The sequence below is a fragment of the Panthera onca genome, chromosome A3 (assembly GCF_046562875.1).
Source record: "Panthera onca isolate mPanOnc1 chromosome A3, mPanOnc1 haplotype 2, whole genome shotgun sequence".
Classification (NCBI taxonomy): Eukaryota; Metazoa; Chordata; class Mammalia; order Carnivora; family Felidae; genus Panthera; species Panthera onca.
Window position 1 is genome coordinate 72,217,229 of NC_138341.1, and position 15,410 is coordinate 72,232,638.

The following is a 15,410-nucleotide window of genomic DNA, read 5'->3' on the forward strand; positions in this document are numbered from 1 at the left end:
GGAAAGGTGCTGGTTGGGAACTGACTACAGATTCTGCTTTTCTACCTTATGTAGATATATACATATGAGAGGGAGAGGGGGAGGGAGGGGGGAGGGGGAGGGGGAAAGAGGGAGAAAGAGAAAGAGAAAGAGAGAGGGAGAAGGAGAAAGAGAAAGAGAGAGGGAGAAAGAGAAAGAGAGAGGGAGAAAGAGAAAGAGAGAGGGAGAAAGAGAAAGAGAGAGGGAGAAAGAGAAAGAGAGAGGGAGAAAGAGAAAGAGAGAGGGAGAAAGAGAAAGAGAGAGGGAGAAAGAGAAAGAGAGAGGGAGAAAGAGAAAGAGAGAGGGAGAAGGAGAAAGAGAAAGAGAGAGGGAGAAAGAGAAAGAGAGAGGGAGAAAGAGAAAGAGAGAGGGAGAAAGAGAAAGAGAGAGGGAGAAAGAAAGAGAGAGGGAGAAAGAGAGAGAGAGAAAGAGAGAGAGAGAAAGAGAGAAGAGAGAGAGAGAAGAGGAGAGAAAGAGAGAAAGAGAGAAGAGAGAGAGAAAGAGAGAAAGAGAGAAGAGAAAGAGAGAGAAGAGAAAGAGAGAAAGAGAGAGAGAAAGAGAGAGAAAGAGAGAGAAAGAGAGAGAAAGAGAGAGAAAGAGAGAGAAAAGAGAGAGAGAGAAAGAGAGAGAAAGAGAAAGAGAGAGAGAGAAAGAGAGAGAGAGAGAGATAAAGAGAGAGAGAGAGAGAGAGAGAAAGAGAGAGAGAAGAAGAGAGAAAGAGAGAGAGAGAGAGAAGAGAAAGAGAGAGAGAAAGAGAGAGAGAAAGAGAGAGAGAGAAAGAGAGAGAGAGAAAGAGAGAGAGAGAGAAGAGAGAGAGAGAGAAGAGAGAGAGAGAAAGAGAGAGAGAGAGAGAGAGAAAGAGAGAGAAAGAGAGAGAAAAGAGAGAGAAAGAGAGAGAAAGAGAGAGAAAGAGAGAGAAAGAGAGAAAGAGAGAGAGAAAAGAAACAAGCAATAAGTTCTCCATTCAGTTCATAACAGTCCAGATCTTACAGCAACTTCAGTAAATAGTGGAGGAATAGGGTTATATCCTACTCAGGCATGTTAACAGATAGCTGAATAGAAAAGGGTAAGGCAAAGGGTGAAGTAGATATTAGGTCCGTAAATTATTTGCACTTAACAGCAAAGCTTAGTTAGTCCCAGGCGCCTTCCTCCCACATTCAGGTTGTGGCCAGATGGTTTCCCCAGTGGGCCATCCAACTCTAGGAATATATACACAAGTTGTTCTGTTCATTTACAGTAAGCACCATTAACCCTTGAGCTTAGCCTCAAGGGCAGACAGACTTGAGAAGAGAAAAAAAAAAAAATCAGGAAGAAACCCAATCATTTCCACCCTGTGCAAAAACAGTAATGTATTTGCCTTTCTGGATCCAGGATGTTGATTCTGTTCCTTTTTGTATTTTTCTAGCTCTGAGCTTCATCCAATTTGCAACAAATCTATTTTAAGGCAAGAAGTTGATGATATGACTCAGGCTAGGGGTCAGAAAGTCTCTTTGGCAGAAGACGAGGAATCCAGTTACACCAAAGGATTTGACATGATGTACAGTGAATTTGACTATGACTTATGCAATGAAGTGGTTGATGTGACTTGCTCCCCTAAGCCAGATGCGTTCAACCCATGTGAAGATATCATGGGGTATGATATTCTAAGGGTCTTGATATGGTTTATTAGCATCCTGGCCATCACAGGGAACATCATAGTGTTGATGATCCTGATAACCAGCCAATACAAACTCACAGTTCCCCGGTTCCTTATGTGCAACCTGGCCTTTGCTGATCTCTGCATTGGAATCTACCTACTGCTCATAGCATCAGTTGATATCTACACCAAAAGCCAATACCACAACTATGCCATTGACTGGCAAACTGGAGCAGGCTGTGATGCTGCTGGCTTTTTCACAGTCTTTGCCAGTGAGCTTTCAGTCTATACCCTGACAGCCATAACAGTGGAAAGATGGCATACCATCACCCATGCCATGCAGCTAGAATGCAAAGTACAGCTCCGCCATGCTGCCAGCATCATGCTGCTAGGCTGGATCTTTGCTTTCATGGTCGCCCTCTTCCCCATCTTTGGCATCAGCAGCTACATGAAGGTGAGCATCTGCCTGCCCATGGATATTGACAGCCCCTTGTCACAGCTCTATGTTATGTCCCTCCTTGTGCTCAATGTCCTGGCCTTTGTGGTTATCTGTTGCTGCTATGCTCACATCTACTTCACAGTGAGAAACCCCAATATTGTGTCCTCCTCTAGTGACACCAAGATCGCCAAGCGCATGGCTATGCTCATCTTCACAGACTTCCTCTGCATGGCACCCATCTCCTTCTTTGCCATCTCTGCCTCCCTCAAGGTGCCCCTCATCACTGTGTCCAAGTCAAAGATCCTACTGGTCCTGTTCTACCCCATCAACTCCTGTGCCAACCCCTTCCTCTATGCCATCTTCACTAAGAACTTCCGCAGGGATTTCTTCATTTTGATGAGCAGGTTTGGTTGCTATGAAATGCGAGCCCAAACTTATAGAACAGAAACTTTATCCACTGCCCACAACTCCCATCCAAGAAATGGCCACTGCCCTCCAGCTCTCAGAGTTACCAATTACACACTTGTCCCTCTAACCCATTTAGCCCAGAACTAAAACATTAGGTGCAAAATGTATCTCAGTGTCAAAGGATAACTGAAGTCTCACTTTTGAAGTATATGCCATGGCATAGCTGGCAGAGTACTCTACATACTTCATCCTATTTAATCTTCCTAGCACACCTGTAAGGTAAATTGCTCAGGAACTATTACTCCATATGATAGATTAGGAAGCTGAAGTAGTAACAACATTCATAATTAAAACAATACATTTGTTTTATGCTTTATGATGTTCACAGTGCTTTTGTTCAGATCATCCCAACTGATCCCTATAAAAGTCCTATTAACCAGGATTATTCTTGGAATTTTATAGACAAGTAAATCAAGACTCAAAGGATTAAGTGACTTGTTCCAGATGGCTTGGCTTATAAGAAGCAGAGCCACAATTAGGTGTTCCGATTCCCAAAAAACTTCCAAGGGAAGCAGCACAATGTTCATTCACTCATTCATTCATTCAACAAATATTTACTGAGTACCTATGTGATGGCTTTGTTATGCGTCAGCTTCAGTAAGGTAAACTACATCTCCCAGAATCCCCTATGTGCTTCCCATCATGATGGGCTACAGAGAAGATTGTTGGGAAAAGAGATTAAGGGAAACTCTAGCCATTTTGTCACTCTTACACTTTGTTGCTGATCTGCTGATTCAGCTCACTGCTATGGAGCAGCCACTGGGCCTGCAAATGCTCTATCTTCCCTTGGATCCTCCAGGCAGTCTGACTCCTGGGCCAGGTACATGTGCTTCATTCAATGATGAAGAACCTCGGCTGCTGCAAAATTCTTTTATGACCAAAGGGAGAGGCAACAAGATGGAAATGGGGCAGTTTTATCTTGTGGGGTTCCATCTCATGCGGTGGCTTCCAGCATGCTAGTGGTCTTCCCTTTATCACTGCCTCTGTTGTGGACTTGAGCTCCAGCATGAGATGCATGCCTGGTTCTGCTTCTTTAGTTAAAGCCTAATTTGTAGAAGATAGAGCCTACAAATGTAGAAGATAGAGCCTATATGGCATGTGTGTAGATTATAATGTTAAGAACCTAGTGGCTTTGGAATTAGAGCTAAGACTTTATCATAAATCCTCGATAAGCGAGGACACTATACTATCTCTCCAGGCTCAACTTATTCATGTTAATTGGAATTGGTTAGAATTCCTAACTATTGGGCTTATTGTGAGAAGCGAATAAGAAAATGTTAAGTGCTTTAGTGTTATAGTAGGCTTGATACATTTTAGTTTACCTTTCTCCCCCTAGACCAATGCCCAGTACTCCTGACCCTTGATCTAGAACTCATTCCATTATACCATATTGTTCCTAATAAGTAACTATATTTCCCATATTTATTTTCCTGAAAGACCCAGTCTAGAAAACCTGGACCATAAATTCCAACCATAAATCTCCACCAAGCACTGTTCCATAACCACCTCACAAAGCTCTGAGTCTCCTCTCAGAGTATGCTCTTTCCATGTTGAAGCCAATCCTTCCTCCTCTTGCCTTAGGGCAAGCATTTCATAACTTTGTCCCAAATGAATTAACAAGGAAGTTAGTATAGGGCTGGAAGAAAAAGCAATCATTTCTCCCTATGTGCCCTGGCATCATCTTGATCTGTTGTGAGCATCCAGTGAACAATAGAATGGTTATCTTTAAAAATAGTGTAGACCAGGGTGTCTGGCTGGCTCAGTGAGTTCAGCGTCCAACTGTTGATTTCAGCTTAGGTCATGATCTCACTGTTTGTCAGAGGGAGGCCTGGGTCAGGCTCTGTACTGACAGCACAGAGCCTGCTTAGGTTTCTCTCTCTTCCAATCTCTCTCTCTCTGACCCTCCCCCACTCAGTTTCTCTAAATAAACATGAAATACATAAAAAATAAGTAGTCTAGACCTAGGCTCTTCAGTACAGTAGCCACTAGCCACATGTGGCTACTGAGCACTGGAAATATGGCTAACCGGTAGGAGACATGCTATAAGTGCACACAACAGACTTGATTTCAAATAGTTATTGCAAAGAAAAAAATAAAGGATGTATGGTAACTCAGTAATTTTTTATACTAACTACCTACTGGAACACTACTATTTCGAACACATTAAGTGTAAAATTAATTTCATCTATTTCTTTTGACATTTTTAAATGGAGCTACTAAAACACTTAAAGTCACCTATGTAGGTCATGTTTGTGGCTTATGTTATGTTTCTATTGGAGAACACTGGTCTAACCTGACACGAAAATAAAGCATTTTCATTTAGCATTTTCCTCTCTGGCCCCCACACCAGTTTGTCACACTGCTGGGTGTCCCAGCTCCATCTGCAGCCATACTTCATCCTTGTTTATGTCCAAAAGGAATAGGTTTCTGAATTTGGACTCAAAAGCAAGTAGCAGCTAAATTAAAACTAGGATACAGTATTAATTATTTTACAACATAGCTGTTGATAACACATTGGTTTAACAGATAGTGGTTCTAAGAGGCAAGAATATGTTTAAAGATAAATAAACGCCAAGAGAAGCTCATAAGACTTTTGTTCCATCGCTTTATCACTACAACACTTCCTGTAAGAGATGAGACTTTCCTTAAAAAAGCAAACATATTTATAGGGAGCTAAATTTAGTGCTCCAAAACTCTTAAGTCTTAAGGGAAAAATACTTCCTGCATTTGAATAAAAACAGTTGGCGTCCAGTGTATCACTCTTTTCCCATTAAAAAAAAAAAAAAAAGACAAAGATTATACAGGTCACACCTCTAGGCTGTGACTCAGAGTGGTGCTTCAGTCCCAGAGTGGTAACAGAAAACAAAACAAAATGATTACAACAGCAAAGAAAAAACCCACACCCCCCCCCCAAAAAAAATCAAATATTATCCAACTTGTTTTTTTAAAATTTTTATTTCAAATCTCTAACACCACAGAGGACCAGTATCTCCCAGAGATTTTTCAAGTACCCATGACTTCAGAGGGATACTCGAAATATTGACACAGCCTAGGTACTGATCTTTCAGAATGAATACTGGCTGTCAACAATCCATTTGGCCATCCTCATGCAAACCAGGTGACTGGCTGCCCTGCATAAGTTTCTCCCCAACTCTCTGACCTCAACCTGGACCTTGCTTCCATTACTCTTTCCTCAGATTTTCACCTACCTAGAACTCCTTCAGTCTCATCCTGGCCAGTCTCTCATATCACCTTCCTCACCTCCACTTTGTTCCAGATTCTCTTTCACTGCTTAAGAAGCAGTCAGACAATATAGAATGATCCTCAAAAGGATCAGAACAAAGAGACTGAGTGAGAAAATCCAGAAGCCTTTAGCCAGCAGAATGATATGATGAACTAGATATACAGATTAATACATTTTTTATCTTGCCACATACAGGAACAATACTGGTGGGGGATGGAGGGAGTAACACATGAGACTATTGTACGACAGGGCTCAGTGGTTAACAAAACATGGAGAACGCTTCAGACTTCATTTCTGGAAGGGGTACATGGAGAGAGGAATAAAACAAGAGAAAGGCTCTTCTGTACTTGCATCACCAAGATGCTACAGATCTTATCAGAAGTGACACTCTGCCTTGTTTTGTCCAGCATCATATAGTATTCATTAGGAAATCAGAAAAAGATTACTGAAACTGATATCTCAATTCTAGGGTGATGGCCACAAGTGTTGGAATCAGTAATTTATAAGGAAAGCTCATAAAGACAAAGAATGAACTGTCAGCTTCTGAATAATCAAGGGCATTGGAGGAAGACAAATATATAGGATGTTTTGTTTAATATTTAACATTGAAAAAAAAAAAACAACTAAAAGCACAACATAAAGCCCTTCCATGAGACTGTACTAACTGGTTCCCATCAAAATGGTTTCAGCTCAAGTAACAGAAATCCCAACTAAGAATGGCTTAAACCACAAAGCTAATTACATAAGATGCTGCAGACTTGGACTGGCAGCTCCATGATCTCAAGGATCCAGGACCTTTCCATGTTTTTGTCCTGCCATCCTTGGAGTGTTCAGTCATGATTCCTCCTTGGCAGCAAGGCTGTAGCAATTCTACACACCACATACAGGTATGACCAAATCCAGAAACAAAATGTAGATCTTTACTTCCCTGTGTCTCTTTTCAAAAGGGAAGAAAATGTCTCCCAAAAGACCCTCAGAAAAGATCTCTTCCTACCTATTATCTCATATTACTACCCTGGTAGCAAGAGAGATGGCAAACATGAACTCTGCTACAGTTAGCCTCTGCAGTGGAAAGACAGCTCTGTTAGCTAGGAAGGTGGAAGGGGAAGATTCAGTGGGGGGAATGTTGGGTTGGCAATCCCATCCTACAACCAGATTTAACCCAAATCCTTATGGGATGAAACCATGGGGTTCAAGGTCAAGAAGCATACCACACCTTCACATCTCCCATTTTATGTTCTCATCCCTCACTCCTCTCCCCCTCCACCCATAGCCCATATTCCAGCTTCTCCTCCCTATGTTAGTCTGTCCTTCCTGGGACAAACTCTAGAAGCTGCTTAGATCTCAAGGCAACCACTGGAGTCAGATATTACCTAAGAAATGTTCATTTAAGGCAAGATATGGAAATTGAAAAGAACAAAGAGAAGGGATAAAAGAAAAAAAGAAGTACAAGGACAGGAAAAGAGGAGACATGAGAAGAGAGAGAGAAAGGCAAGACAAGTTAAAGAAAAGAGAAATTCAGAAGGAAACCAGGTTCAGATGGTATCTTTTTAGGCTGGTACTTGCCCATCTCTGTCTTTAAACCCTTTCAACTTGTTGCAAAGAATTCAACTCAAAACATTCAATGGGCTCAGCCTTAGATCCCAACAGAGAGGTCCATTGGTCATACCATTATGTTCTAGACTTCCCACATACCATCATCTGGAGCCCTAGGATCTAGTTTAAAGGATGAGTAATAAGAAAATATTTCTGAAGGTCTTCAAAGCCTCTTTACTTCAGACATCAGAAAATGTAAGGAAAGCTCAGTCCTTTTCAAGACCTAAGTCTTCCTAATATTCTGTTCTAATAGCATTATCCACAGCCCCTGAGCTCTTTTCTTAGGCCTCAAAAATCCACTAAATCCCAAAATTGTAATAGCACTCTATTTTTGTGCTCTCAATTCCTTTACTTAACAAAAGATTCCTTGAATCTTGAAACATTACTTATAAACAAACCTACAAAGAGAAGAATATAAAAATCATCTTATTTCTAGTGATGCTCACCACATAAGATACAGAGAGAATTTTGGTTCTGCCTTTACTGAATTTTCAGGCAATTTTTCCCACATGTATCATTAGCCAGGGTCATTCAACTTCCAGGTATTAATGAGTTACATGAAGATGAGGTTTGGATAGACAAGGTTTGAAGTTGTTTCATTCCTTTTCATTCACAAAGCCTTATCACAGGGCTCTTATCCATAAATAAGTGAGTAAATAAATAATCTACCAAATGCCTACATGTTCCATAAAATAGGAGAGAAGGGGAAGAAGGGGAGGAAAGGAAGAAAGGAAGAAGAAAACTTGAAAAATAGTAATAAAATTATACCTCCTCTGTCTATAAAGTGATGGGAACTCTTTATAGGCCACATCCCTGTAGAAATCCTTTCTCCATGTATCCCAACAAAATTCTCTTCTCCATGTATTCCAAGTAGAACATAGGCTGCTCCCAGCCCAGGCTCCCAAACACCACAGCAAAGGTAGTGCTTCCTCAGGTAATGACCCAGGAAGACCTCTATTCACTGTGACCTGATGGAACATTGGCTGGTGTGGTAAGCCCTCCTTCCTAGAATATCTGGAGGGCTTACAGCAGCTTAGTTTTCTACATCTGTAAACAGAATTAGACCAAAATTCAAGAGCCAAGTTACTTGTGGGAGAGAAGCTAATCAAAAGTCATATTAGTTAGCATTTGTAGTTATGCAAATATTTGGTGTTGAGATAAATTAGATCACTGGTGGCCACTTCCAGAAATCAAAAACCAACTTTAAAGAAGCCACACAGTTCTGTTTTCCATCCACTCATTCAATAAGTAAATATTTATTAAGCACCTACTGTAAGTCAAATACCATTCCAGTCACTAAAAACACAATGGGGAGGGACCTCAGTGGCTTAGTCATTTAAGCATCTAACTCTTGGTTTCAGCTCAGCTCATGATCTGTGAATCTGAGCCCCATGTCCAGTTCTGTGCTACTAGTGTGGGGCCTGCTTGGGATTCTCTCTTTTGCACTTTCTTCCCCTCTTCTGCTCATGCCCGCATGCTCGCTCACTCTCTCTCACACACACACACACAAATAAATAAACTCTAAAATAAAATAAGAGGCACCTGGATGGCTCAGTCGGTTAAGAATCCAACTTTAGCTCAGGTCTTGATCTCATGGTTGGTGAGTTCGAGCCCTGTATCAGGCTCTCTGCTGTCAGGATAGAGCCTGCTTTGGATCCTCTGTCTCTTTCTCTCTGCCCCTCCCTCCACTATTCCCTAAATAAACAAAAAACAAATAAAATGTAAAAACATAGTGGTAAGTAATCAGACAAATTCTGCCCTTGTTAAGTTTACATTCTGTAGAGGTAAGAGAAGACATACAAGCTCAATAACATATTGAATGCTAGACACTCACAAGTGCTAATGACAGAACACAAATCAGGGAAGAAGGGTAGCATATGAAATGTCACAAGATAATTTAAAGGCCTCCCTCAAGGGGTGACTTTTGACTGAAGACAGGAAAGTAGTAGAATATGGTACATGAGGACATTGAGGGAAGGATGTTCCAGAGAGAACAGCAAGTTCAGTGCAAAAGGCCGGGGATAAGCTTGTTGTGTTCCAGAAAAATAAGATCAGTGTGCCTGGAGCAGAGAAAATCGAGTGGGACAAAGACATGAAGCATAGGGAGCCAGATTATTTGGTTTCCTTTACTTCTAAAAAGGTCCAGGTAGACAAACAGAAAAAAGTATATAAAAGGTTGTCATATCGGGACACGTTGGCAGCTCAGTCAGTTGAGCATCCGACTCTTGATTTAGACTCAGGTCCTGATCCCAGGGTCATGGGATCAAGCCCCGCATCAGGCTCTGTGCTGATTGTGGAACCTGCTTGGTATTCTCTCTCTACCTCTCTCTACCTCTACCTCTCTCTCCCCCCACCATGCCCCTCTTCCTGCATGTTCTTACATACTCTCTCTCTCAAAATAAATAAACATTTAAAAAAATAAAAGTTTGTGGTACTAAGCCAATGTGTAAACATTGCCTATCCTAGTCCTGAACGCTAGGAGATCTTGAATTCCAGTCACTTTTCATTTCCTTTAACAACGTGCCCCACCTCATCGTCCTGATTCCCCCAGCCCTACTTTACCTGTTCCACCATCATCTCTCTACTCCCCCCTATAGCAAAGCTGCTCTCCTGTGGAGCTGTCACTTTGTAAGGGATATGATAAATGGTTCACACCACAGTGATAATAATCTCTTAAATTCCAATGGGCTTTACACATTCTAGAAAACTTTGACTTGCATTGGCTCATTAGATTCTCAAAATATTCTTGTGAGGTAGGAAGGGTTCTCTTGTTAGAGAGGAAAAAATTGCCATTCAGAGGCTAAGTGGCCTATGTGGGGTCACGCAGCTAACAGAAAGCAGAGTGAAACTACAATTTGAGTCTCCTGCTATACCCTTCCTGAAGTTACATAAAAGTAGAGACATTGCAAACACTACTGAGCAGCCACTACATTTCCATACGGCTGGTGCTAACTGGTCACGGTGAAGCCTAGATGGTATAAATTTAATCAAATGAACAAGAAAAATGGAGTCACAAAGCAAAGCCCAGTTTTCAAGTGAGCAGGATTTTTACTAATTCCCTGAAACCTCATTTTTCCTACTGACCCTAAGCAAAATCCTGAGCTCAGCAAAAGCCAGGGGAAGATAAGGTCCATGAAGTATACTCTAAACCAGTACACCCCTAACTCATGGGCCATACTTGGCCATGAGCCAAAGTGGTTAATAAGTTTCAAAACTCTAAGCTATTTCCTTAAGAAAGAAAGAAATAAACTTTATGTGTATTTTTGTTCATCCTTAAAAAAAGTCAGCTTTTTTTTGAAGTGAGTAAGACCATTACATGGTCTGTGCCCCTTTCTCTGCCATAATAAGTCATTTCACAAATGAAGCGATGTGAGAGCAAAAGTGCCCTGAGATATGGGCAGCTCTGTCCCTGCCCTGACATCACACTGGAGAGCCCCCACTCTGGCCCTCTTGTAGCCATGCCCCAGCCCTGCTAAGGAGTCTGAGTCCACAACGCCAAGGAGACATGACCACCCAGTCTGCCCCAAATACTCCTGCCCCAAATACTCAGTGTTTGCCTTGTCCTCCCCATGGAAAACCACACCCCCAGTGTGTATACCACAAGGCCTAAAGATTGCTGTTTGTGGGACGTTAACAGACCTTAGAGTGCAGGCTGAAGCACACCATGCATGCTGGATGGAATCAGGATGAAAGAGAAGTGAGGAGAGGCACCTGAGTGGCTCACTCAGTTAAGTGTCTGACTCTTGGTTTCAGCTCGGGTCATGATCTCACAGTTTCATGAGTTCAAGCCCCTCATTGGGCTCTGCACTGACAATGTGGAGCCTGATTTGGATTCTCTGTCTCCCTCTCTCTCTGTCCCTCCCCCCATTCACGCCATCTCTCTCAAAATAAATAAATAAGCTTAAAAAAAAAAGGAAGAGAAGGGAGGAGCTGCAGGTCAATACCTCCATTTGCACACTTACCTAAGTCCTGCAGATGTTCATAATAGTATGCACAAAAAAGTGGAGATAAAGGGTGCCATCCCATCCCCACTACTGAGAGAACTACTCCAGGTTTTCAAGTTTTTCTAGATGAAGTGCTTTTTGTTTTTAGACCAAATAATATACAAACTGCAATCACAAGTATCCACATAGCCTTAAGGAATGGGGTATAGCAGGGAACAAGGGGAGAAAGCTTTTCAGGGTCCCTACTATTTCCCTTGCCCACAGTCACTCTGTGCTCTGTGAGAACATGACTCCAATCTGTGAGAACACATTAAGGGAGCCAGAGGCAGAGGAGCCCTGATGTGGACACTAAGACAAAGTAAATATAGCAGCTCCCTCCAACATGCCATCTCCCCACTGTGATAGTCCCCAAGTAAAGCCAAATCTAGTTAGAAGGTCACAAGCAGGTGGCAGTGACTAAGAAGAGAGTCCACCAACATTCCTCAGCATCTTTCTGACCACACCTTTGGCAATAGTTTTGCAGGGGCTGTTGGATTAAAAAGACCTAAAAAATCATCCTAGTCCTATGCAAAATGGCAGGCCAGCATTATCATCTTTGCTTGGGACACTCTGTTCTCTGCCCTTCAGTGAATTCCACCATGCTTATCAAAAACCTTGGCACCTGTCTCCATTTCCTTCCTCAATCCTGAACCTTCCTGGAGACTTCAGCATCCTCATGGATCCCCCAGCCTAGACCTCAACTTCACAATGCTTTCACTTACTTATTCCCAGTGCTTTACACTTTCATCTACTTTGTCAACATACAGCCATAATTCTTATTTCCCAAACTACCCCTGTCCCTCCGAAGTTCTGCCCTTCAGAAACCTGCTCCCTGACTTCTTCACTATTCTACTGCCTTTTTCAAACCTTTCCTCCTGCAGTATGCCTCATCTTTCAGGTTGTCATGTCTTTGTACATGCAATGCTCCCTGCCTAAAAGGCCATCCTGACAGTTGCCTGCCTGATATGCCTACTCCATCTATTAAAAAGGCAGTTCAAACATGGCTTTTCCATTCAACCTAAGTTGATTAAGCACCTGTTAGGGAGAAGGCACTGTGATAGGCAGCAGGATTACAAAAATGAGTAAAAGGTCTTCCTTTCCCTACAGGGACTGGCTCAGGAAACTGACAAGGGAACATACAATTCCATCCATGTAGGAGTTCATCACCACTAGATCTGCCTTTTAAGACATGCTAAAGGGTACTATTCAACTGGAAATAAAAAGATACTAAGAAACAGTGTAAAAATATATGTATATATATGTAAAATTCACTGGTAACTATAAATATATACCCAAAGTCCTTTTGGGTGCTATGCCTTTCTAACTTTGGAAGCTTTTACAGTTTCTTTTTCATATCCTTCATGGTTACTGTGGAACATCTCTGTGTGAGGTCACCTTCTGTTTAGTACTCTGTGTCCCTCCCATTCAGGGTCTTTTTTTCCCTTCTGTGATTTTGAGGGGAACTTATACCTCAATCCTCCTGATCTCTCAACTTGGCATCTGTTCATTTTCTGATGCCTTCTGGGGAAATTCCTTATTCCAGTATTTATCTACTAATAGGTTCTTTGGCTGTACCCATTCATTTTATGCAGCCAATCCATTGAGTGCTTTATTTCACCAATTATATTTGGATACTCGGTATTTCCAGTTGGTTCCTATTCATATTTGCTTCTCCCTGCTTTATTTTTTTTCAATATTCTCCTTCATCTCTAAGGATAATTACTATGCTTATTTTTTATATAAGCTGCTTCCTCTGGTTTAACTCCTCTTGTTAAATTTCTTTCATAGAACTTTTACACCTCACATGTCTGGCCACATTTCCTTTTAAGTGCATCCTTTATTCCCTTAAGACTACCAGCTGCTTTGCAAAGACTATCTACCTGGGAGAGCTATAAAAACAGACTTTGCTTATTCTCCAGGTGAATGAAAGGAGGATTGTCTTCAAGGTAGAAAGTCTCAAAGGTTACCCTCTGAATTCAACCATTCCCAGATCCCCACCTCCACCAGGCGTTCCCCTGGTCTCCAGGGAACATCTCATCACTTCATAGCCAGGCATGTTCTCATACACACAGACCTCTTCGGTGTAATTGCCTAGTCCACTGGATAGAGGAAGACAGAATAAGGAAATGCTCAGTGGTCTAGGTGTTGTGGCTGCTGGCTTTTCACTTTGGCCCTGGAGCTGCCCTCACACTACCCTGCCACTTCCGCCCGGTATTGCTGCTTTTCTGCCCACAAAGGCGGGCAATGCATCACTAGAGTAACATGGGGAAGAATAAGGACACATGAGAAATCACTCTTCCAGCCAATCTTTTGGATGTCCCTGGCCTTCCCCCTTAGTCTGTCATTTCTCCCATGCTGGCAGCCAAACACATTCATCTCCCTGGGGTTCCCAGTTTTTCTGTCAGTTAATGAAAATGGTTGAGATCCACCTCTCTCTTTTTCCTCTGACATCTCCATTGTTGGGTTCAAAAAAGAAAGCCAACACCATGCAGACTGAGCCATATGGGACTCCAGGTATATTAAGGCCATATAATAACAACTTTGTCAAGAGAAAGGTTTTTAAAAACACTGTAAGACAAGAGTAGTGATGACTGAGTGCCGAGCCAGATTACATGCCAGCTCGTAGCTCAGGCTACACAGCTCTCTTGACATCTTCAAACCAAAAAGAGAATTTCAGAATCAATTTAATTTAATCAAAGCTCACCAGGGGCACTAGAGATCAACAACTGCTCAAAGGCAGTAAGTAGCTCCTAAGAAGAGTCAGTCACAGAAGCATATGCCTTAGGATATAGTCCCTGCCTTCATCTAACTCAGCTTTTCTTTTAAACTACCTTTTCAAACTTCCATAGCTCTCTATAGGTTCCTTTCCTTCCCTGATATCCAATCTTACTCTAATTTCATTCATCCTGTCCCAGTAAAAAGATACAGACAATGGCTAAGATAAAGAGTCTTTCATAAATTCTTATATCAAAAAGGCTACAGTCCAGGTTCTTCCATGGCTTCTGGGTAAACACTAATTACCCTGAGATTTAACAAGACATTATGGAAATTTGGGATGACAAAGGACAGAATCAAGCTCCTTTTCTCTGATAAAAGGAATTTAGCATTTGCATGGAATCCTATGGAAAAGAGAAAAGCAGCCAGGACTTAAGTCTTCTGGTAATTTGCCCTGCTAGAGACTGGATTTTCTCCTAATGAAACAGCATTAACTTAAAAGCCAAATCACTTCTGGATAAATGACCAAAATGTTCTTCATACAAGGCCCTTTAAGTAAGCATTCAATAAAAATCCTCTCGTATTAAAGGTGAGAGTGAGGGGCGCCTGGGTGGCGCAGTCGGTTGAGCGTCCGACTTCAGCCAGGTCACGATCTCGCGGTCCGTGAGTTCGAGCCCCGCGTCAGGCTCTGGGCTGATGGCTCGGAGCCTGGAGCCTGTTTCCGATTCTGTGTCTCCCTCTCTCTCTGCCCCTCCCCCGTTCATGCTCTGTCTCTCTCTGTCCCAAAAATAAATAAAAAACGTTGAAAAAAAAAAAAAATTAAAAAAAAAAAAAAAATAAAGGTGAGAGTGAAAATACATCTTCAACATATTGAACATCCTAAGACTTCCCAAGTCCCTCCATTGTAAAACAGGGACCCAAGTCCATCACCACAGGTTATGAGGATTCAAGACAGCAAAGGATGTCCTGACTAATCAATAATAATAGCCGGAAATTATGAGCATTTCCCATTTATCCTCCTGTCTATGGTTCTAGACCTACGTGGCCTCACACACAAACACAAACACACACCACAAAACCATTATAGAACTTTTTCCCTCTCAGCCTTTATCTCTATCCCCTTTTCTATCCCAGCCTGTGGTAAAAAGTCATACCCTTGGTTTTCACAATGAGGAAAACATCTACTAGGACTCCATCCACCTGACCAAAACATCAAAAATTAAAAAAAAAAAAAAAGTAGACAGTGACCACGATTCTTTAGCCTGTTCTTTCTTCTCCTTTCAAAAGAGACACTAAACCACAACCTCCTTT

The 15,410-nt window shown here is 41.9% G+C and overlaps 1 protein-coding gene and 1 long non-coding RNA gene across 4 annotated transcripts in view; one reads left to right on the plus strand and one right to left on the minus strand.

The window, feature by feature from the left end:
* The window catches only part of FSHR (follicle stimulating hormone receptor), a 179,942-nt gene extending 174,683 nt beyond the window's left edge, over window positions 1-5,259 (plus strand). For all 3 annotated transcript variants that reach the window (XM_078444441.1, XM_078444443.1, XM_078444442.1), the window contains one exon: window positions 1,424-5,259. In XM_078444441.1, coding sequence (XP_078300567.1) covers window positions 1,424-2,648 — 1,225 coding nt within the window. In that variant the 3' untranslated portion in view covers window positions 2,649-5,259. The remainder of the gene's footprint in view (window positions 1-1,423) is intronic.
* LOC144615922 (uncharacterized) overlaps window positions 1-15,410 on the minus strand; it is a 151,706-nt gene that overhangs the window by 47,592 nt on the left and 88,704 nt on the right. The gene's annotated exons all lie outside the window — the stretch shown is intronic.